General features: G+C 40.3%; 1 protein-coding gene across 1 annotated transcript; it reads left to right on the top strand.

Moving 5' to 3' along the window:
• Nucleotides 1–1,002: 1,002 nt before the first annotated feature.
• Nucleotides 1,003–13,646, top strand: LOC105009037 (histamine N-methyltransferase). Its single transcript, XM_020041010.2, has 7 exons — nt 1,003–1,112; nt 1,493–1,640; nt 2,597–2,649; nt 6,667–6,774; nt 7,350–7,480; nt 7,606–7,699; nt 13,068–13,646. Exons 2-7 carry the CDS (start codon nt 1,504–1,506, stop codon nt 13,460–13,462), a joined length of 918 nt encoding a protein of 305 aa, XP_019896569.1. The 5' UTR covers nt 1,003–1,112; nt 1,493–1,503; the 3' UTR covers nt 13,463–13,646.
• Nucleotides 13,647–24,180: the final 10,534 nt, after the last annotated feature.

The raw sequence follows: 24,180 nt of genomic DNA, 5'->3' as shown, positions 1-24,180 counted from the left end.
TTGTCCCTGCATATAGATAGCATTGCATACACTGTAACTGTAAATATGTCAATGTGTAACTGAATTCAAGCATACTGCATACTCACTGTGCTTACCTATTATCTGATGTGCTAACCACCCATTGTCATTTGCAATGACAAGTTACGACAATGAAATGCTTGGTTTTCCTACTCCTGACAGTGCAGCTAAAAGTTAAAAAGTAACAGTAATTATAATTAAAAAAATTTATATATCATAATCAATCAGTAATAACACTATACAAAAACACACATCAAAAATAATAACTATACAACTATACAACCGTAGTGCAATGTAAAAGTGGCAGGTGTGCATGGTATAAAGTGACAGGTGTGCATGGACTATGGATGGAAGGGAAGAGGGGTTCCTGAGTTGAGCAGCCTTACAGCCTGTGGAAAGAAGCTGTCCTGTAGCCTGTTATTTCTGGACTAAATACTCCTGTACCTTCTGCCTGACGGCAGCTTGGTAAACAGTCTGTGTCATGGGTGACTGGGATCTGTAATGATCCGTTTGCTCCTCCTCCTACTCCTCTCTGTGTAGAGATCTTGCAGGGATGGCAGGTCAGACCTTGTGATGATCTCTTCTGTTTTAATAGTTATAAAGGAAGAGCCTTAATAACTATTATTCAGCAATGGCAACAGCTTTGTTCAACAGTCTTTAGGCTTGTGGGTAGAAGCTGTACAAAAATTCTGATATTTACATACTCAAGGTACTAGTATAGTATAGAGCACACAAACTCAACTCTTGACCTCAGAGTAAGTTGCAACCCTCTAATCATGAACATATGTAGACCTGGGACACCAAGCAGGTGCAATTAATGAAGAGGTAGAACAGAAAACTAGGAGGACCTCAGCAGGTAAGTGTTGATTACCTCTGGTATACAGCATAGTCTATGGCATTGGTTCTTTAACTGTTGTTTGTGCATATGATCATGGAAATTGGGACACTGCAGCTTTAAAGAATTCTTCTGCTCAATTTTCTCAAAGGGGGAAGTGCAGTGGGTGGGTCTGTGTCCACCCAGTCACTGGTCTGTCGCGGTGCCACCGTCTTCGCATATTGTGCACACTGGATTTTGTTGCTTTCTTGAAAATAAAGTGAGTATTCGACATTGGATATGATTTAGATTCAAGTCATTTAGCAGACATTTTCCCATAGTTACTTACAGTAGGCAGTGTATACATTGTCATATTGGTTGTTAGAACAACCAATGAGTTGTAAAACACGCTAAATTAAAACGATTAATGACAGAAGTAAATTGCAAACATATTTTGTGGACTGTATTGGTTGCCTTTACATCCCGCAAAGGCTAATCTTTAGTGCAAAACTGTATGGGAATGCAGAATGAGACCTGTAACAGAGCATGAATGACGAATAGGCGCTCCATGTTCCTTCACTAGCATTGCGTTCGTGTTGACATGAAGTTATGTGTCATTCTGATGTGTGAAAGGACAATACGTTGTGTTTGTTGTGACAGACCATTTAGCCATGTCCTGTTCTATGAGAAGTCTGACGGAGGATGATAATAGATACCTGAAGTCCTTCCAGTTGTTCCTAGAGCGCTCATCTGAACACCAATGCATGCAGGACTTCATCCACATCGCCCTGCCTGACATACTAGCAAGGTAATAGTTCTGACATACTAACAACACAACCTTTCTGATATTCTTGCAAGGCCACCTTTGTGACATGCCAGCAAGGCCACCTTTGTGACATGCCAGCAAGGCCACCTTTGTGACATGCCAGCAAGGCCACCTTTGTGACATGCCAGCAAGGCCACCTTTGTGACATGCCAGCAAGGCCACCTTTGTGACATGCCAGCAAGGCCACCTTTGTGACATGCCAGCAAGGCCACCTTTGTGACATGCCAGCAAGGCCACCTTTGTGACATGCCAGCAAGGCCACCTTTGTGACATGCCAGCAAGGCCACCTTTGTGACATGCCAGCAAGGCCACCTTTGTGACATGCCAGCAAGGCCACCTTTGTGACATGCCAGCAAGGCCACCTTTGTGACATGCCAGCAAGGCCACCTTTGTGAGATACTAGGTACCAGGTAACAGTTTTGAGTTGCTACCATGATAGGTAACAGTTCTGATAATATTAATACATTTTTGAGACATACTATATAACCAGTCTGATGTACTCGCAAGGGAAGAGTTTTTACAGTAATAGTCCAGTACCATAACAGATCAGACATAATCAATGAAATTTATTTTATAATGCCCTTTTTTCAACATGAGTTGTAACAAAATGCCTATACAGATACCCAGACTTAAACACCAAAGAGAAAGCAACCACAAGAAATGGATGACCAGAATAAAACCATAGCATGGTCAGAACTTAGGAAGGGAGGCAGTTTCTGGTTTGTGCTGGGTGAAGTTTAAAAACTACATTACCTTTTTTAGGCCACATCAGTGTTTTGTTCAGATATTAGCCATGTAACAGTTCTGACACACAGTGTAACCATTCTGATATGCTAGGTACTGTAGTTAAGTTTCCACATACTATGTAATCCTTATGAGACACCATATCATGTCTGACATACTAGCAAAGTTACAAATCCTGACTGTCTCTTCCGCAGCATTGGAAGGGGGAAAGACTATCTTAATGTGATGGGAGTTGGAAGTGGAGCAGGTGAGAATGAAACTGTACAACATATTACAAACTGTGTTAATAACAGAAATTAACATTATGACAATTACTAACTGTTATTGGGTAGTTGTGAAATTATTTTTTGTTCTTGTGTATTGATCTTCGATCCCACCATAAAACCCCAAAACGAAAACATGTAGATTTTGAAACACACATTTAAGTTGGACTCCAAAGGGTGGCTAGTCCTCTTCTGGTTGTGCAGGGTGGAAATGATCAGAATAGGTGAACGATCATTATTGAAGCCCCATGTAGCTCATTTGGTAGAGCATGGCATTTGGAACAGTAGGTGTGTGGGTTTGATGCCCACGGGGGGATCCTGTAGGTGTGTGGGTTTGATGCCCACAGGGGGGATCCTGTAGGTGTGTGGGACTGATGCCCACGGGGGGGTGGCTTGTAGGTGTGTGTGTGTGGGTTTGATACCCATGGGGGTGCCCGCAGGTGTCTTGGAACTAGATCAGCAGAACAACCAGGTGCAATGGAGACTGGGACAGCCTGAGGTTGTGAGGCCAGTTAGTCCAGAGGTACATTATTGACCTCAGGTCTATTAAACGTCATTCTAGGATTGATTGGGAGCGTGTCTGTAGGACTACTTTGTAAAATCTCAATTATATGTACTGTATAGTATGCTGTTTCTTTATTCAGGCAAGTTGATACATTTTAGAATTTATTTTTTTACAGTAATGGCTTGTAAACGTGTATATATCATATAATGTGTTCTTTAATCATGTGTATTGAAAGACTAAAAAAAGCCATAAACATTTTAGAAAACGCTCAGGCCTGCCTCAGAAAGAATCAACATTTTCTACAAACAGAGCTGCAATGTTCTGTTAGCTCTAGATGTAGCGACCAGAGATGTATAGATCTCTCATAGCCCTGATGTGGGGATGGCATGGGACCAGATTTGTTTACCAGCCTCCTAACAGCAGATTTCCTCAGTTTCCTTTCATGATGTCGTTTGATCTTATATGAATTGTTGGTGTAAATTAATCACAAACTGGGATAACTGATACAAATGGGCCCTGTAACACAGTGACATTATTAAAACACTTGATACAAATTAGTAAAAAGAAGCTCTTTGAAATAGAAATCTGCTAAGAAATGGTTGATTAAACAGCCGGCCTCCCGTTATGACCAGTTGTTGATGACAAAGAAAGCTTTCATGACCTTTACCAGAGTTCTCTCTCTGACAGGAAAAGGGGGCATTTTCTTCCCTGGAGGCACTTAGGCAGACCCTTTATCATACAATAGGTGTGGTTAGATGACAAGCTGTTCTTCAAAGTATGGACAAAATTTTTATCAAAAGGGGGTTTATATTTTAATATTAAGTTTTAAACTGAAAAATTCTCAAGACACCTTTCTCTGTGTAAATGATTATGGTGTCTTTATATGCATACAGATGTCTATGTTACTGAGACTGGAATGTGTTTATCATGCTTCCCTTTATTTTACAAATGTCACAAGTCACTCATCCTGTGTTGTAGCAAATGAAGCGTTGTACTACCTCACTTGGGTTAAAAGATGCTTGCTGAGTGTCTCTAGGAAGTTTTATTGTGAAAATAGCAATGCTGACTGTTTTGCTAGGGCCCAGTATCTCTATTCCTGTGTTGATTAGAAATAGAAGGAATCATGTGCATGCAACCCATAAAGTAAACTTGTCTAATTTGTTAACTGTAACACGTCAACCTACTAGTCCAGGAACCCCTATTATATCTACTAAGCTGGCTTTACTTAATATCAGATCTCTCGCCAACAAATCATTCTTCGTAAATGACAATATAATATCCTGCAACCTAGATTTTGTAACAGAAGATTGTAGTGCTAATATTCTTAACAAGACAGCACCTGAAAAATTTGGTTATTTGAATGTGTGTCGAAATGGTAGGAAAGGAGGAGGAGTGGCTTCCTTATTCAAAGATACATTCCAGTGTAAAGAAAATACACTAGGTCATTGTATTTATTTTGAATACCTCTGTTTTACATTGAATGGTACCCCCAGAATTTTGTTTTTAACCATTTACAGACCTCCACGATATTCTGCAAGTTTTATTGATGATTTTGCTGAACTACTCTCTGTTATACCAGTTGATTATAACTTGGGATTTTAACATACACATGGATAATACTACAGACAATAATGCCAAATAACCTTTTGCACTACTTTTGATCTCACTCAACATGTGGAAGAGTGTACACACACTCAAGGACACATTCTAGATCTGTTTATCTCTAAAGGTCTCGAAATTTCCTCTGTCATGGTTAAAGTCTTCGCTTATCCCGAATGTTCCAGTAAACTCTGTTTATTATTAACCCTAACCACTACAAATCAGGTTAAAAACACGTCTCTTTTCATGTGCCTGACTGAGCACTTAAACTTGACCACACTGTTTAGCCTTATAGCTTTCTTTATGTTTTTATCCCGTTTTTTATTATTCTATTTTCTATGATGTTGTTTTGATGTTTTCATTTGAGTATGTTATTGTGTCTGCTTCGATGTATGAATTGTGCTATATAAATAAACCTGTTTGCTTTAGTCTTATCAAGACAGTAAGGTTTAGTCTTGTTATCAAGACACTAATCTCTTCCTTTGTAGTCATTCAATCTTTCAGTGCCACACTTTTATTACACTTGTGAAATAATAGACTTCAACTCAATGTTGATCTTTGACCAGTGTTCATTTTGCACATATCAAACTTTTCTTTAATGCTGGCCGTTCTGACAGAATATGGATGTGTGCAAGGACACCGTTAAGACAACTTGATGAAATAATGTATGCTGAGATAACATGATGTCAATTGTGATAGCATAAAATGTAAAAAGATTATTAAAAAGACATACTTGTCCAAAACAAGAAATATTGATGCCCTCAAATGAGAGTTAAAATCCGGCCGTACACTTCTGTACAAAATGTCCTTGTTTTCCATGTAAAACATGCATGAAATGAGTTTGAATAGGAAATATAGTCTTTGACAAGTTTAGAAATTATTTTTAATTGGAATAATAATTGTCCTTCAAACTTTGATTTCATCAAATAAATCTCTATTTGCTGCAATTTCAGCCTTGCAGGCCTTTGGCCTTCTAGTTGTCAATTTGTTGAGGTAATCTGAAGAGATTTCTCCCCATGCTTCCTGAAGCCTCTCCCACAAGTTGGATTAGCTTGATGGGCACTTCCTACCTACCATATGATCAAACTGCTCCCACAACAACTCAATAGGGTTTAGATTCGGTGTGCTGGCCATTATAGACCAAATACCAGCTGACAACTTCTTTCCTAAATAGTTTTTGCACAGTTTGAAGCTTTGCTGTGGGTCATTATCCAGTTGTAGGAGGAAATTGGCTCCAATCAAGCCGTACTACAACCGGACAATGCCGTCCACAGGGTATGGAAGGTGTTTCAGAATGGAGTGTTAGCCTTCCTTCTTCAAGATCCCTTTTACCATCTACAAATATCCCACTTTACTACCACAAAGCACCCCCAGACCATTACATTGCCTCCACCATGCTTGACAGATGGCATCAAGCACTCCTCAAGCATCTTTTCATTTGGTCTGAGTCTCACGAGCATCTTTTCATTTGGCCAGTCTGAGATTTACCTTTTTTTGTAACTCTGCCTAGAAGGCCAGCATCCCAGAGTCACCTCTTCACCTCTTGATGTAGGGACTGGTGTTTGTGCTATTTAATTAAGCTGCCAGTTGAAGACCTGTGAGGCATCTGTTTCTCAAACTAGACACACTAATGTATTGTGGATTTCTAAGTGTCCCCAATCTTTTGAATAGTAGTGTATGCATAGCAAACAGAAAATAATGTTGCAATACCAGTCCTCTCCTCAAGGGCAGAGATACGTGCACCTGCAGGATTCACTCAGCTCTTCTGTCCTGCTGTCAGGACAGCTGGGATCTGCATGTTTCAGTTTTTTCTTAAATCACCTGTTCTTTCCTGCTGTCAGGACAGCTGGGATCTGCATGTTTCTGGTTTTTCCTAAATCACCTGTTCTGTCCTTAGGGGAGATTGACCTGCAGATGTTGACTGAACTGCATCTGAAGCATCCTGCTGTAACCATCCACAACCAGGTGGTGGAGCCCAGTGCCCAGCAGCTGCACATGTACAAGGGTGTGTTCAGTATCGTCCAGTGTGTTCTTTATGTTCAGTAACATGTGTTCCAGTGTGTTCAGTATAGTTTATAAAGTGTAATTGGCAAGTTTCACAAAAAAAAAAAAGATTACTTTACTGAATATACTGAACACACAGAAAAATTAAGTGTGTTCCAATATGTTCATGATAGTTCAGTGTGTTCAGTATAGTTCAGTGCTATTAGTTTAATTTGTTCAGTCTAATTCAGCATATTTCAGTGTCGTTCAGCATATTTCAGTGTTGTTCAGCATAGTTCAGAAAGAGTTTTATTGGCAAGTAGTTTTCACAACAAACTAGGATTATTGTTCTGTGTTCAGTATGTTCAGTAAAGTTCAGTGTGTACCAGTATGTTCAGCACTGTTCTCTACTAACAATATAAATAAAACATGAAAAGTTAGTAGGTAGTAAAAAGAACAAACAAAATATAACATCACAATGAAATATTTGTAAAAGCCATGTCATAAAAATTTGTTTTTAGGTAGGATTTGAAAGAATGCACGGACGTAGCATCTCTGACATTCTGTGGTCTTATGCTGTGTCTTTATCTTACTTAGTTTTGGTGTCACAGAATGCAAACTTAGACTTCATTAAATTCACCTGGAATAAGATGACAGCCACTGAGTTTCAGAAGCAATGGAATCAGAACAACTGTAAGGAGAAGATGGACTTCATTCACATGATACAGGTTCAATGATACCCCCTTTTCTGACTGTGTAGAGAATGGTTACAGCCACCCTCTATGACTGTGTAGAGGCTGGTTAGGGTAAATGGTATCTATGGCAATCAAAGGTGTTTGTGTTTTCCATCCAGGTGTTGTATTATGTAAAGGATCCAGGTGCTACAGTGTCATTCTACCAGAGTCTGCTTGACAAGAACGGAAAACTACTGATCATTCTGGTGTCAGGTGAGTCCGATGCTTTCCATGTCTGCAAACACTGGATATACAGTTTAAATAAGAACCCTGATTCAACAGCTCTGTTATACTGGCTTACCAGTACCAGTGTCAGATCCAGTCAGTTCCAATCACACTCAATGAGACCCAGTGAATTGTAATTCTACTTTTGTTTACTGTCTTACTTTGAGGTAAATGTATACTTTGAATATGGTTAACAACCCTACTATCTATTGTAACTGTAGTAAGTGATTAACTTCACTACTTAATCATTAGTTGATGTTTTTTTAAATATACAGTACCTCACAAAAGTGAGTACACCCCTCACATTTTTGTAAACATTTCATTATTTCTTTTCAGGTGACAACATTGAAGTAATGACACTTTGCTACAATGTAAAATAGTGAGTGTACAGCTTGTATAACAGTGTACATTTGCTGTCCCCTCAAAATAACACAACACACAGCCATTAATGTCTAAATTGCTGGCCACAAAAGTGAGTACACAACTAAGTGAAAATGTCTAAATTGGTGTCAATATTTTCCAGCACTGCCTTAACCCTCTTGGGCATGGAGTTCAACAGAGCTTCACAGGTAGCCATTGGAGTTCTCTTCCACTGTAGGCAAGACGCACTTGTTTTTGTACTCCTCACCTGGTTGCCACCACACACGCTTGACACCATCTGAACCAAATAAGTTTATCTTGGTCTCATCAGACCACAGGACATGGTTCCAGTAATCCATGTCCTTAGTCTGCTTGTCTTAAGCCAACTGTTTGCAGGCTTTCTTGTGCATCATCTTTATAAGAGGCTTCCTTCAAGGACGACAGCCATGCAGACCAATTTGATGCAGTGTGCAGCGTATGGTCTGAGCACTGACAGGCTGATCCCCCACCCCTTCAACCTCTGCAGCAATGCTGGCAGCACTCATATGTCTATTTCAAAAAGACAACCTCTGGATATGACACTGAGCACATGCACTCAATTGAGTGGAACCTGTCCTGTTAAACCGCTGTATGGTCTTGGCCACCGTGCTGCTGCTCAGTTTCAGGGTCTTGGCAATCTTCTTATAGCCTGGGCCATTTTTATGTAGAGCAACAATCCTTTTTTTTCAGATCCTCAGAGAGTTCTTTGCCATGAGGTGCCATGTTGAACTTCCATTGACCAGTATGAGGGAGTGTGAGAGTGATGACACCAAATTTAACACACCTGCTCCCCATTCATACCTGTGACCTTGTAAAACGTACAAGTCACATGACATGCGTGTAGGTAATGCACGCCCTGCGTGGGAAGGTGTGATGTATATGATGGGTATGCCAACAAAGAAGAGTGTAGTCTCCCTTAATGGGATAAATGACTTTCAAATGAATTTAAGGTTTTTTTTGTCGTTATGATAACCATAATTTTAGCAAAGAGGTGTCTGTCTTTAAGGATACTGCTTGTACTACCACTAATGTTCACATTGATGAATGTGCTGTCATTAAAGCTTTTAGATCAGTCAAAGAGCGGAAAAGCCCTGGTCCTGATCATATTGGAGGACGACTTCTTAAAAACTGTTCAGTACAGCTGGCGGACATTTTCACATACATCTTTCAACTATCACTGCAGTTGCATATGGTCCCTCGTCTCTGGATGGACTCTATAATTGTTCCAGTCGCTAAAATTAAAGCCCCAAAGCTATTTAATGGACTCTGTGCAGGACAGTCTGGACCCTTTACAGTTTGCTTATAGACCAGGTCGAGGTGTGGATGATGCTATGGGAACATTTTTAAATCTGGTTTTTAAACACCTTGAAGGGGCATTTTTCTTCCACATTTAACTGTATTCAGCCTAGTTTTAGCTGATAAACTGAAATAAAATGTTAACATTGATCCAGGCTTGATCAGTTGGCTGTTGGACTTTTTAACAGAGCGGTCTCAGCGAGTTAGGGTGAATGGGATCCAATCGGTTCTTTTGTCATCGACCTGGATCTCCGCAGGGCTGTGTACTCTCACCACTTTTATTTGTCCTCTACACTAATGACTGTCATAGCAACTTTCCAGGATGTCACGTTGTTAAGTTTGCAAACGATTCTGTTATTGTTTCACTTCTAAGTCAGAAAGACTGGTATGGTCCTGTTTTATCAGATTTTGTTGAGTGGTGGGAAACTAGTTTTGTTTACATTTATGTTTAAAAAAGCAAAGAAATGTACATCAACTTTGGCAGGTCACCTGTGTCTCTTTCTCCAGCTTATTAACAGCCAGGCTGTGGGTCAGGTAGAGAACTATAAATACCTGGGGACGGTCATTGACAGTAAGTTGCGCTTTGAGTCCCAGGTAGATGCTGTTTGTAAGAAGGCACATCAACGTATGTATTTTTATCGGAAACTTTTTATTTTTATTTGGACACTACTTTTATGAAAATGTTTTATTACTGCTTTATTGAATCAATTCTTACGTTCTCATTTATCTGATAATAAAACTTAACTAACTAACCAGGGAGGGAAAATGGCTAATTGGGCCCAATTTGGACATTTTCTCTTAGGGGTGTACTCACTTGTTGCCAGCTGTTTAGACATCAATGGCTGTGTGTTGTGTTATTTTGAGGGGGACAGCAGATTTTCAATGTTATACAAGCTGTACACTCACTACTTTACATTGTACAAGTGTCATTTCTTCAGTGTTGTAACATTAAAAGATATCAAATATTCAAATATTAGCCAAAATGTGAGGTGTACTCACTTTTGTGAGATACTGTATTTCTAGTATGCTGTAAGTTTTGTCTTATTATATATTTGAACAAATTAATCTGTTATTACTGGAAATAAGTAATTCCACATAATTGTAATTTATATTTATATGCAATTAGGTACTGAAATATTTGGACACCAACACAATTTTCATAATTTTTGCTCTGTACGCGACCTCAATGGATTTGAAATGAAACAACCGAGATACAATTGAAGTGCAGTCTTCCCGCTTTAATTCAAGTGGTTGAACAGATACATTGTATGAAACGTTTATTGTGAGCCCCTTATTTGTAATATTTTTTTTTTAATACTTTGTTGAGAATCCTTTGCAGGCAATGACTGCTTGAAGTTTGGAATGCATGGACATCACCCAACGCTGTCAGGCCTTTACTGCACGGTCTTCAGTTGTTGTTGGTTCGTGGGTCTTTCTGCCTTAAGTTTTGTCTTCAGCAAGTGAAATACATTCTTGATCTGGTCCACCCTTGCTGTCTTGCCAGGTGGGCTCTTATCGCCACTGGGATGCTCTCCCTCCAATGCCTCTTGGGGCAGAGTCACTGGCTTGTTGTTGTCTCTCTGTTGTGCAATTGGGCTGTACTCTGCTGGCAATACTCGGCTCTCATTCAGGGTGGTTGCAGTTGGTGGGTGTCCCTTCAGTTGATGCTTGGCAATGTGGGTGGATTGATTTCCTGCCTGTTGGGCCCTGTCCAGGGCCTCCCCCAGATAGGGCCAAAGTGTCGCTGAACCCCCGTGTCTCAGTCCAAAGGTCTGCTGTTTTATTGTGCTGGGGGAGTAGGGTCAGTTCTCCTTCTCCACTAAGTTCTCCTTCTCCACTATAAATCCTTGTTGATATGAGGAATGCATTTTCAGATATTTCCCAGTCTCCTCCCGTTTTGAACTTGAGGTCCTGGCCCACATCTGTGGAGTACCTGGCTTGGGGGACCCGTTGCTGTCCCTGTCCAGAGTCCTCCTGGTTGTGTTGCAGATCGAGACGATGCCTGACTATTTGAGCTACCACTGTGCTGACAACTCCCATCTCCCCCGTGTTGTCCCTTTCCATGTCCATCTGGTCATGCTTCTGTTTAAATAGACTCTAGACTCACACGCATTTATTAATTATTACAATTGAAATCTTAATATGTTCATCTGGCACAGCCAGAAGAGGACTGGTCACCCCTATGAGCCTGGGTCCTCTCTAGGTTTCTTCCTACATTTTGGCATTCTTAGGGAGTTTTTCCTAGCCACTGAAATTCAACCCTGCTGTTGTTTGATCCTTGGGGTTTCAGACTTGGTATTTTGTAAAAGCACTTTGTGACAGCTGCTGATGTAAAAATGGCTTTATAAATACATTTGATGCATGCCCATACCATCACACTGCCTCCACCGTGTTTTTACAGATTATGTAGTATGCTTCAGATCATGAGCCATTTAAAGCCTTCTCCATACCCCCCCCCCCCCCCCCCCCCCCCCCCCCCCCCCCCCCCCCCCATCATTCTGCTACTGGTTGATCTTAGTTTCATCTGTCCAAAGAACTTCCAGAACTGGGCTAGATATTTTTTGGCAAAGGTTAATCTGGCCTTTCATTTTTTGAGGCTTATGAATGGAATGCATCTTGTGGTGAAGCCTCTGTATTTGCTCTGGTGAAGTCTTCTCTTCATGGTAGACTTGGAATATGATATGCCTACCTCCTGGAGAGTGTTATTCACTTGGCTAGATGTTGTGAAGGTTTTTTCACCATAGAAAGGATCCTGCGATCATCCACCACTGTTGTCTTCTGTGGACGTCCAGGCCTTTTTGTGTAGCAGACCTCTCTGGTGCATTATTTTATTACATTTTTCTCTCTGATGGAATTATAATTTTTTGCCTAAGGGGATGGCCTGTTTCACTTGCATTGGGAGATCATTTGACTGCATGTTGTGGGTTTGCAACAACAGCTTCCAAATGCGAATGCCACACCAGGATTCAACTCCAGACCATTTACCTATTTAATTGATGAAGAAATAATGAAGGAATAGGCCACACCTGTCCATGAAACAGCTTTTGAGTCAAAAAGAGGGGCTACATATTAAAAGAGCTGTAATTCCTAAACCCTTCCTCCAATTTGGATGTGAACACCCTCTAATTAAAGCTGAGAGACTGCACTTTAATATTAATTGTTTTATTCTAACTTCAATATATTTTGGTAAACAGCCAAGATAACAAAACCTGTGTCAGTGTCCTATTATTTCTGGACCTGACTGTATATTACTAAATTTTATGCTTTGTGTTTTTTCTGTTTTCTGTGGGCAGGGCTCGCTTTTAAAGGTTAACTGACAGCGAGAAAAATTCTGTTGAAATGGTAGGACAGCTATTGCATTTGAGTGAGATGGTATTTTGTGCATTTGCAATTAAATTATTTTAAATCATTTAAATAAATGTTCTCTTACCATGGAAGTTCACAATAATAGGCAACCATTACGAGCGAAACCCTGAGCTTAGCAGTCACATTATCAGGACGGAGGTTCCATGCCTGTTCTGTTCTTTCAAGTTCTGAGATTCTGTCACTATGGGAGGTGACACAGTACGACAGATTTGAAGGTCAAAGGCTTTATGGAATGTCTTCGTGTGAAAGAGGCTGTGGGATGCTGTACACAATATACTGTTGGTAATGTCTTCAGGTGAAAGTGGCTGGGGGAAGCTGTGGAGGACATTCAGGATGGAGCTGTGTAACACAGAGATCAGTCAATATGTGACCTCGGGTGACATTAAAACCTATCTGGACTCCAAAGCAGTGTGCTATCAGAGCTTTGAGCTGCCATCCCAAATGGACATAACCGAGTGTTTCATTGAAGGGGATGCGAAAGGAGAGCTGCTGCTGGACTTCCTGACTGAAGTTGTGGACTTTAGCTCTTCAGCTCCTCCTGAGTTGAAGGCTGGGGTTCTGGACCTACTGAGACATCCAGACTGCAGCAAGGAGGTGGAGGGACGGGTGATCTTTAACAACACCCTTGAGGGGCTGGTGGTCGGAGGTGGAGGGACGGGAGAGGTTGATCAACCCTCAACTCTCACTTAAAATACTGTAGAGATATAGAATATCAGTGATTTCATGAAAACCTGTGAAACTGCAATTATGAAAGCCAATGTTTATTCTGTGTGCCATACAAAATGTCTATAAGGGCTTGGTAAGGTATGTTCATGTTTAATATATAGGTTTTATTAGAAGCCACAGAATGAATAAACAATTTATTTTATAAAATACATGCTTCATTGATGTAGTATTAAGAAATAAGTAACTAATAGACATCAAGTTTTCATATTTGCCTTTGAAAAGTCATTGTCGAATGCATTGTTGAATTCTGGCAAGTGTAAAGTTTCTCCTCTACATTAATTTCATGGAGGTATTTTGGGACACAGGTTATAGGTCATGCTGAAGTAAATTAATCTTCACTCTGGACTTTCCACCTGCTAGATGAGCTAACTGGCTAACTACTAGATTTAGGCTGTTGCTGGCAACACAACCTGGGAGTATGTTGAAGAGTGTTACATTTATTTTGTGTGAGTGAATTATAACTTGGAAATATTTCTATCTGGATGTCAGGGTGACATACCAATTAGCTAACTGTATTGAAGTGAAATGACCAAAGCACCAGTTTTGTAACTGTGAGTAGCTTTCCACAGGGTAGATCACTGTCATCAGAGGTAGGTAATATGTCCTACTTCTTTCCTTGAAAGACTTCTTTAGAAGTCTTCTTTAGTGATCAAACGCAATGCTTTGGTTAGGTAGGAGGCCTCCTTGGTTAGGAGGTCTCCTAGGTCTGGGAGAAAGAGGTCCTTCAGCTTAGGGAGAAGGAGGGGGTCCTATTCTACTTTAGGGAGAAGAAGCTTCCCTAGGTTAGGGAGAAGTGTTTTACAGTATAGATTTCCTGGTTGAGTGAGCAGGGTGATATGAATCAGAGCAGAATCAAATCTGCATCAACGGACATCTCGGCGATGAGTCTGTATCTTGGAGAGGTTGACGAGCTATTTACTTTTGCATGGTCGAGTGTGATGGTAATTTTATCAATCAGAACTCTTTAAGAAGGAAGTACAGAGACGAAATACTCTTGGCACAAAGTATTTCGTCAAACGCTTACAAACATAATCATCCGAGGAGTCTCTAACTCAATATAGCTCATTCAACTGTATAAATCACATATAAAAGGGGTGTGGTAAGATGCAGCCATCTGTCTTGTCACATAAGAGAATTTACCCAAAGGGCGGGCTGCCCCCCCCGCCCCATGGGTAACCTCATCAACTCTAGAAGACTCACAGCACCTGGACAAACAACAGATAGTCAGATTTACGATTAACCCTATAATCTACTGTTACCAGTCAAGAATGCCCCCTTAAGACAAATACCAGATCCCCTCTCTCACACTCCTCTACCTATCTAAACAATGGGACTTAGTCCTTTAATCAGTAAGAATGCATCAGGCTTCAGAATTTCCACAACAATCCATCCTCTTGATAACATGTCAAACATTGGTATCAAACCTTAAACTGTTCACTCATTAGGATGTAGACTGCAACAAAACAGTACTCTTTAACAACGTTATTATACAACATAATAATGATAACCTAATGATTAGAGAACAGAACAAATCTGAAATGTCTGGATCCTCCTTTACATTCTTCTAGATCATTACCTTCGTTGTAACTCCAAGATCACATATTTTCATTATACAGAATTATAACATAGTACAGCAAAACCTTTTATGTTAAAATCATAGGTCAAAGGAAATGATTTCAGGTGACATTGACAGTATGGGATATGCAGCATCAACACATGAGTGTGTAAACACATATTACTAAATACATCCTTCAATTTATCACTGTTACAAAGTCCTCTCATGCCAATTAGATGTACTTCCAAAGTCATCACAAATGTCCTGCTCCTCCAAACATCAGACAGTCAGTTATGAACCATTTCTTTGGCAGGCCGGTGTAACAGAACGTAAAAAGTCAGATGTATATTCCAAGGTGTTGTCCTTCTTTCTCAAATGCAGACACAGCTCTAGTTGTCTTCATTCTAGCTGCTTTATCAGCCAGGTCAGGAGAATCTGTGTGTTCTCCTTTGTGAACGCCAAGATGACCAGTTTTAGCTCAAGGCTCTATAGCTAAAGGCCAGGTAAAAAGTGACTGGTTACTAGCACCAGAAAATTAACTTTTCCCTCAGTGACTTCAATTCACTGTGCCTAAACTTTAAACAATGAAGCCTTCCTGTAGCATGTGTCGTCGACCTCAGGTTCCTCTCTCAGCTACATGGACAGCAGATGAGATGTTACCTGGTATGGACCCAATCAGCGTAGCCTAATGTCGTGCAGTAGATCTTTCCGCGTCCCCATAAACATTGTCCAGAACCGGAGCTTTCCTTTGCCTCCATCCTCTTGGTTGGAGGTTGCCTTCTCCATCTCATTGCAGAATCGTCAGGACTCGAATAAGTCCAGCTCACAGGAACCCAGCATCCTGTAGACGTGCGGCGCCCCAGAGTAGTCTCCACTCGTACCTGTAGGACAGGACAGTCTGTGTGTGTGTGCGTGTGTATATGAGATCCATCTTATCTCAGCCCACCTCACAGTTGTCCTTTAAGACAAACTCAGTCTCTCTCTGGGCTCCAACAAGTGCCCTATTGCCGAATCGCTTTCAAGTGTCCTGTACCTGTCTGTGAATCTTGAGAAGATTAGTTGCCACTGCACAGTACACCATCGCAAATATGTCCATTACATTAGCTTGTTGCATCTCGCTGATACATTAGAATCACACACTATCCTATATTTCCAATATCTCTCTACTTCTTTTGTCCAAATAGATTAGAACAGTTGTAATCAGTAACAGTATCGTTAAAACATTTAACATCTCTGGTGCTTCTGTTCTGCTAGTGTAGCAAAATAACAATTCCACTCTTTTCTATAGTTGGTTTAACAACCAACACAAAGAACAGAAGAACACAATTTCACATTTCCCTTTACTGTTCCAATTACTCATCAGTTCAGATACTTCAATGTTAGCAAACTATCACTCTCAAAGAGTAGTTCATGGACAATTCTCAGTTAACCATCTAACCAGATCACAGTTGCTATATAATTCACATCTGATTGTATTGTATCGGAACTACAATCAAATTTACCATAGTTTCACATAAAGGATCCAATACCTTATTGCAAATCAAAACATTTCACACCATCTTGAAGGTCAGCTAACATAACTGTTATTTAGCCTACTTTCTCTACAAGATGAAACTCAGTGTGAATGTCTCCAAGTCCCCTATAATCCTAGCACATAAAAGACACTTCTGTAATCCTGTCATAAATCATGACCCCCCCATCTCTCCAGAGCTCTCCCTGGAGTGGGGGGTGTTCTTTTAACCTAAGGATAAGTCCAATCTCATAGGACAGAGTAGTGTTATCTTGAGGCCAGACAATAGTAAACAAACATTTTTGTCTCATCATACACCTCACAGAAACATCTGTTAAACATTAACATTCCAATGATTGCCTACTAGGACAGAAATTTAATTAGAATACCCAATTTTGATAATGTCACCAATAAGTCTGTTTCTCTTCTAAAAGAGTTAAAAGTTAAAAACCTATCTCAAACAGTCCCCCCGCCCCCACCCAACACACTGATTTTTGCGTCAGTGAGTTGAGCGCTCCAGGGGGTCTGTACCTCTATATACAATTTAGACTATGTAAGACTTCTCAACTTGGTTTTCTAGAAACATAACCTGATGCAGAATTACTTCCTCAGTATCAATTAAAACATGGAAAAATTTAGTAAACATGTAAGGAATAACAAAATGTGCTCCCTGCACGTTTTACCCACTTATTCCATAATGCATGAGATTAAAATGATTACTTCTAATCAAATATCAAACAAACTGAACAATCCCATTAAATTAGTTATTTTTGCTAAACCATTTCAAAATGGTAAGATGTATTCTACTCAACCATAACCATGTTAGATTTTGTATAAAACAAACTTCTCAAAAAACCCAATTAGACAAACACTGTGAAGGGATGTTGATTTTAACAGATGCCAATTTTCTGCTATAACATTTGGAAACAGAAAAACTAAATTCTTCACGTAACTCTTTAAATACCTATTTAATTCGCTTTGAACTCTAAGTTCAACTCTTTTTCATCATAGATATTCATTTCATACAATCCCCCCCTGCTTTCACGACAGAGTCAACGGAAAATGACTCCAAGTGAAAGCAGAACCGTTACAGGACGGACATGAAAAGAAAATCGACAGTTGGGAAGAATCTAACAGCCAGTCAATAAAAGTCGCAAACCGAACATCTAACAAATTCAAATGTGAAAATGATAGAAACATACACAAAGAAAATGTAAAAAAATTAATGTTCCATACGGTCGCTTGTATGAAGGAAGTATATTGAAACAACAACCAAATTAGCCTTTCCACAGGCAACGGCCAAACCAAGGTGAAACAAAACAAGCATCATGACTCCATTTACATCCTAAAGTCTAGGGAATTATCTCAACTTCAGATGAATATCTATGTTATTCAAAATAGCGGTGATCAGTCAAAAATCGCCCGCTCCATGTATATGTCATGCAAAGACATCAAGATTGTTCAAGCAATTAACAATGTTGGATATCTTAAGGTCTCCACCCTTACTACAATTTGATTCGAAATCATAAATGTAAACATTAAAGCTATTGAGATGAACATTTATTTCGCTTTCATTTAATGTTTGATCATCCCAAACTAAACATACTAATTTAGGGGAAATTACCACAGGTGAGGACAGTCTGAACACTCGAATTTAACCCTTAGTATTAGGCTACTCTGATGTAATGGGAAAGGTTGCTACTCTGAGCTCCACCCATTTATGGTAAGCCATTAAAAAGGCCAAATGTTTGTTTATGGTCCTCAGACTATCCTATCAATTTAGCCGACATCCTTTGTTAACTGGAGATTTTAGATTGTGTCCAACCCATCTAATATTTTCGCAGTTTGTAAAAATGTGCTTATCATTATCTATACAACAACTCAACATTAGGGTGGAAATTAAGAAACTCTTAAGAATGGCAATCCAGACAGAAAACAAGTTACCAAAATCAAGGAACAATCAGTGAGTGATCCCCAGGATACTCCAACCTAGATCTCTAAACACAGTCAATCAATCTACCCCATTCGTCAGTTAACCAGGCTAGAATTTAAACACCAGCAACGAGCATCAGGCGTAGGTTTGAAAACACAAGCATTATCCCAGGTATCATTGTAAAAACAAAGTAAGCGAAAGTAAATAATTAATTAACCAAACCCAATTGAACATTTTAAATAGGACGTCAAACATTAGAGGTATATTCATTCGGGGAATGAACAGGCTGTAGCTATTTTACCCTCTTTTGCAGGCTATAACTATATTGGCTGCGAATCCAGTCTTTATGGAAAGCAGCATGTTAAAATAAAAGACTTTGGCCATTCTGCTCAATACAAGGAGAGAGAAAATACTATTTTAACCCCTCATTACGAAATCAAATATTCTCTCAAGGAATACTCAATGCAGCCAATCGGATTCCTCGTGCACAGGGAATACCAAAATGGACAAGTGCATTTACTAGGCCGACCACAACCAAACATATTCACACTAGGTCGACCACAATCAGACATATTCACTCAACATCCAAAACCATTATATACAGGAGCACGCTATACTCCATATTGCAGTCCAACTGCCACAGTCCAACAGCCGCAGTCCAACTGCTTATGATCCAGCACTAATCGCAACGGGGTTGGCTACGTCGATTGCAGGGAAATGTTGGGACCACGCAAACTTCCAAGAAGTCCTAGCGGGGGGTGGGGGCGGTCAGAGGGGACAACCTGAATGAAAAAGGGCTACAACACAGATCAATACACCCCACACAACTTTCCCAAAGCTTCCATCAGTCACCACTTCCTACATACCGTAGCCTACGCCTTCCAAACAACTTCACATTAGGCCTTCAGCAACTGCCATACATTACCACGTCCATCTACCACCGAACAAAAATGCCAGGCGCCGGAGAAACCCAATAAAACTCAAAGAAACATTTTTCCACATGTCCAAACACCATAAATGACAGAAACAATGTTTGCCGGTCCAGCGCAAACACGAAAGACTGTCAAAGATGTACCGCTGCATTTACCCATAATTAAACCCAGCAAACCCAAGCGCGGTGAAGACACGGATCCAGAGCGAACACAATGGAGCAGCCGTCAAGCCGCCATCTGTCACCCCGGTACCTCAAGCCCAGTCGCGAGATACACCCTACACCAGTGTTTAACACAGTGGTCCAACCACCGTACTGTTAACAGTTTCCTTTTAAGCGCTGACTGTAATGTGCACGTACCTCCAGAGTTCAAAATTTAAGCCCGGGTATTTACGATTAACCCTATAATCTACTGTTACCAGTCAAGAATGCCCCCTTAAGACAAATACCAGATCCCCTCTCTCACACTCCTCTACCTATCTAAACAATGGGACTCAGTCCTTTAATCAGTAAGAATGAATCAGGCTTCAGAATTTCCACAACACGAGATAACCTGAAACTAAACACAGAGAAAACATAGGAAGTGGGCATTTATTTCCCCCACCTCCTCCCTTGAGATGGAGGACTCTGCTGTTAGTTTGGCTGCTACATTCAAATTCCTAGGGCTCATCACCTCCCATGGAAGGACAACATCACAGCAACCACCAAGAAGGCAAACCAGGGGAGGAAACAATTTCAGTTCTCCAAACAATATATATCCTAGTCAATTCTGACACCACCTGAATCATCAAGTTCACTGTCAATCAAGACATCCTTTGGGAGCACTTTGTTGATAATTGCTAACATTTTGGACTGAGGCTGTTCACAGACAAATAAATTGAAGATGCTTTGCTGGTATAAACATTAGGAAATCCACTGGGGCAGATTAACTAGACCCAGGTCTGTTGGGTGTTTCCGCTCCCTTTATTTCCAGAGCTCTACAACTCATTTTCAACTGTACTGTCATTTGGGGGTGGTTTCTAAAGTCGGTATACTGCCCATGTGACGCCGACACATAAGAGTGGGGATACTGATGACCTAGATAGTTTTCATTCTGTATCTAAACTGTCTTGCCTTCTGGAGTCTTTAGTTAACCTACAGTTGCACTCCTTATTTCATTTCTAATAGATATAAGTCTGGTTTTAGTTTGTTTTCTGAAATGCTGTTCTGGTTCTTTTCACACTGCTTGCTCAACCAGGTAGTTTACTGGAATCCTTCATTGTCGAAAGTAATACACTCGCCGATGTTCTACCTGGATTGAGCTTGCAGGCGCCCAAGGTGACATAAAGAGGTGCTAGAATGTGACGTGTCTAGGAAACTAGATTATTTTACTAACCCATCTAAAACCCTCTGTGGGACCCCTGCACTAATCCCCAAGCAACATTTGAACCCTTGAACTCTGCAGGTCCAACATTTGAACCCTTGAACTTTGTAGGACCCACCAATGTGACCCAATAAAAATGTGATGTATTTCTCTTTAGTTGGACAATCCTGTTGAGTATGTAAATTTGTCCCGGCAGTTCAGCTTCTTCTGGCCTACTTCATATCCTTCTGCATGCCTGGAATTATTTGATACAGCCCCTCAGATATGCCTTCAGGCTTTACCACAGTAAAAATTGTGAAATATCTGCATTATCATTGGTTTCAAAGATAAGTATTTTTAGCATTCAAATATTCACAGAGCCCCGTTTCTGTGAAGAGCTGATGTTTGTGCAATGTTGGATGTATTGTTAACCATAACCTAATCAGTTTTTTGCAATTCCTCATCAATTTTTAACTGTCCACAATAATGTATCTGTCTGGCCTTTGATTCTGTAATATTATGTGCAATGGACCCTTTTAATTAGTTCAATACACAATATAATCTGATACTCTTATTTTATTTTGTTTGAGCTACAAGTTGTGCAATAAATGACCACACATTAATATGTCTTGTTATTAATGTGAGCCAGTTTATCGGGGCAGCAGGGTACCCTGGCAGTCGGGTGTGTGGAGCCAGGAAACTAAAGGAGACTGGTTCTAGTCCCATTTTATTGTATTTTCATTATGTTCCTAAGCAAGACAGTTAATTAGATTAGATTAGATTAGATTAGCAGCAATGAATAGCAGCAATGAGATTCCCGAGGTTGACATGTAATAACTGAAAATGTCCTTTGCAAGGCAGTGTCAGACTTTGCAAGGCAGTGTCAGAGTCCAGTAGTACTAGGGAGTAGTGTAACAAGGTCCCTGAAAGGCAGAGTTCAGCACGGTCACAGTAGAGGGAAAGAAACTGCAGGCTCAGGAACACTAATCTCCTCCAAGTTGTTTCTATAAATAAGAATGTGCTCTTATCATACTTACCTGATAAAATTAAAGTAAAAAAAGACTTACATACTGATAAAGCATAGGCTATTCCAAAATGTCTGTTTCCATCTATTAACAAAATGGTTTATATATTAGACGTTTGTATCCAAGAAGCAGATCTCCAGAGGAACACCATACTAATACTGTGTTTGACCCCCTTTCGCCTTCAGAACTGCCTTAATTCTACGTGGCATTGATTCAACAAGGTGCTGAAAGCATTCTTTAGAAATGTTGGCCCATATTGATAGGATAGCATCTTGCAGTTGATGGAGATTTGTGGGATGCACATCCAGGGCACGAAGCTCCCGTTCCACCACATCCCAAAGATGCTCTATTGGGTTGAGATCTGGTGACTGTGGGGGCCATTTCAGTACAGTGAACTCATTGTCATGTTCAAGAAACCAATTTGAAATGATTCGAGCTTTGTGACATGGTATATTATCCTGCTGGAAGTAGCAATCAGAGGATGGGTACATAGTGGTCATAAAGGGATGGACATGGTCAGAAACAATGCTCAGGTAGGCCGTGGCATTTAAACGATGCCCAATTGGCACTAAGGGGCCTAAAGTGTGCCAACCCCCACATCATTACACCACCACCACCAGCCAGCACAGTGGTAACAAGGCATGATGGATCCATGTTCTCATTCTGTTTACGCCAAATTTTGACTCTACCATCTGAATGTCTCAACAGAAATCGAGACTCATCAGACCAGGCAACATTCTTCCAGTCTTCAACTGTCCAATTTTGGTGAGCTCGTGCAAATTGTAGCCTCTTTTTCCTATTTTGTAGTGGAGATGAGTGGTACCCGGTGGGGTCTTCTGCTGTTGTAGCCTATCCGCCTCAAGGTTGTGCGTGTTGTGGCTTCACAAATGCTTTGCTGCATACCTCGGTTGTAACGAGTGGTTATTTCAGTCAAAGTTGCTCTTCTATCAGCTTGAATCAGTCGGCCCATTCTCCTCTGACCTCTAGCATCAACAAGGCATTTTCGCCCACAGGACTGCCACATACTGGATGTTTTTCCCTTTTCACACCATTCTTTGTAAACCCTAGAAATGGTTAATGCGTGAAAATCCCAGTAACTGAGCAGATTGTGAAATACTCAGACCGGCCCGTCTGGCACCAACAACCATGCCACGCTCAAAATTGCTTAAATCACCTTTCTTTCCCATTCTGACATTCAGTTTGGAGTTCAGGAGATTGTCTTGACCAGGACCACACCCCTAAATGCATTGAAGCAACTGCCATGTGATTGGTTGATTAAATAATTGCATTAATGAGAAATTGAACAGGTGTTCCTAATAATCCTTTAGGTGAGTGTAATTTCCATGGGAGAACTGGTATCTGAAATTAACATTGTGTTGGCTCCCTCTTCAGGTCCACCACTATTACAGCAGATGTGGATACTGTCTCTGGGTCAGCGCAGTTTACTAAGTACCATTCAGAACCTATAACTCAGAATATATTACTCTACAACCCAGTACCTATAACCCAGGATATATTACCTTACAACCTAGTACCTACAACCCAGGATATATTGCCCTACAACCCGGTACCTATATCCCAGGATATATTACCCTACAACCCGCTACCTATAACCCAGATATATTACCCTACAACCCAGTACCTATAACCCAGATATATTACCCTACAACCCAGTACCTATAACCCAGATATATTACCCTACAACCCAGTACCTATAACCCATATATATTACCCTACAACCCAGTACCTATAACCCAGATATATTACCCTACAACCCAGTACCTATAACCCAGATATATTACCCTACAACCCAGTACCTATAACCCAGATATATTACCCTACAACCCAGTACCTATAACCCAGATATATTACCCTACAACCCAGTACCCATAACCCAGATATATTACCCTACAACCCGGTACCTATAACCCAGATATATTACCCTACAACCCAGTACCTATAACCCAGGATATATTATCTTACAACCCAGTACCTATAACCCAGATATATTACCCTACAACCCAGCATCTATAACCCAGGATATATGAGAAATATTTTGGATAATAAATTGAATTGGAAAGATCATATAGCTTATATTAAAAGTAAAGTTTGTAAAAGTATTGGGGTCTTATATAAAGTTAAAGATGTTTTAGATTATTCTACGATGCATATGTTGTACAATTCCTTAATACTCCCATATTTTGGTTACTGCACAGAAGTATGGGGTAATACATACCCTACTAACACAAAACCTCTGTTTTGTTACAGAAAAAAGCATTAAGGATAATCAACAAGACAGGCTATAGAGAACACACTAATAGTTTATTTGTAAATTCTGGACTCCTAAAATTCAAAGATTTGGTTGATTTGAAGATTTTGATTATTA

The sequence above is a fragment of the Esox lucius genome, chromosome 20 (assembly GCF_011004845.1).
Source record: "Esox lucius isolate fEsoLuc1 chromosome 20, fEsoLuc1.pri, whole genome shotgun sequence".
Taxonomy (NCBI): Eukaryota; Metazoa; Chordata; class Actinopteri; order Esociformes; family Esocidae; genus Esox; species Esox lucius.
The sequence above is the reverse complement of the archived record's forward strand: the minus strand, read 5'-3'. Positions and strand labels throughout refer to the sequence as shown.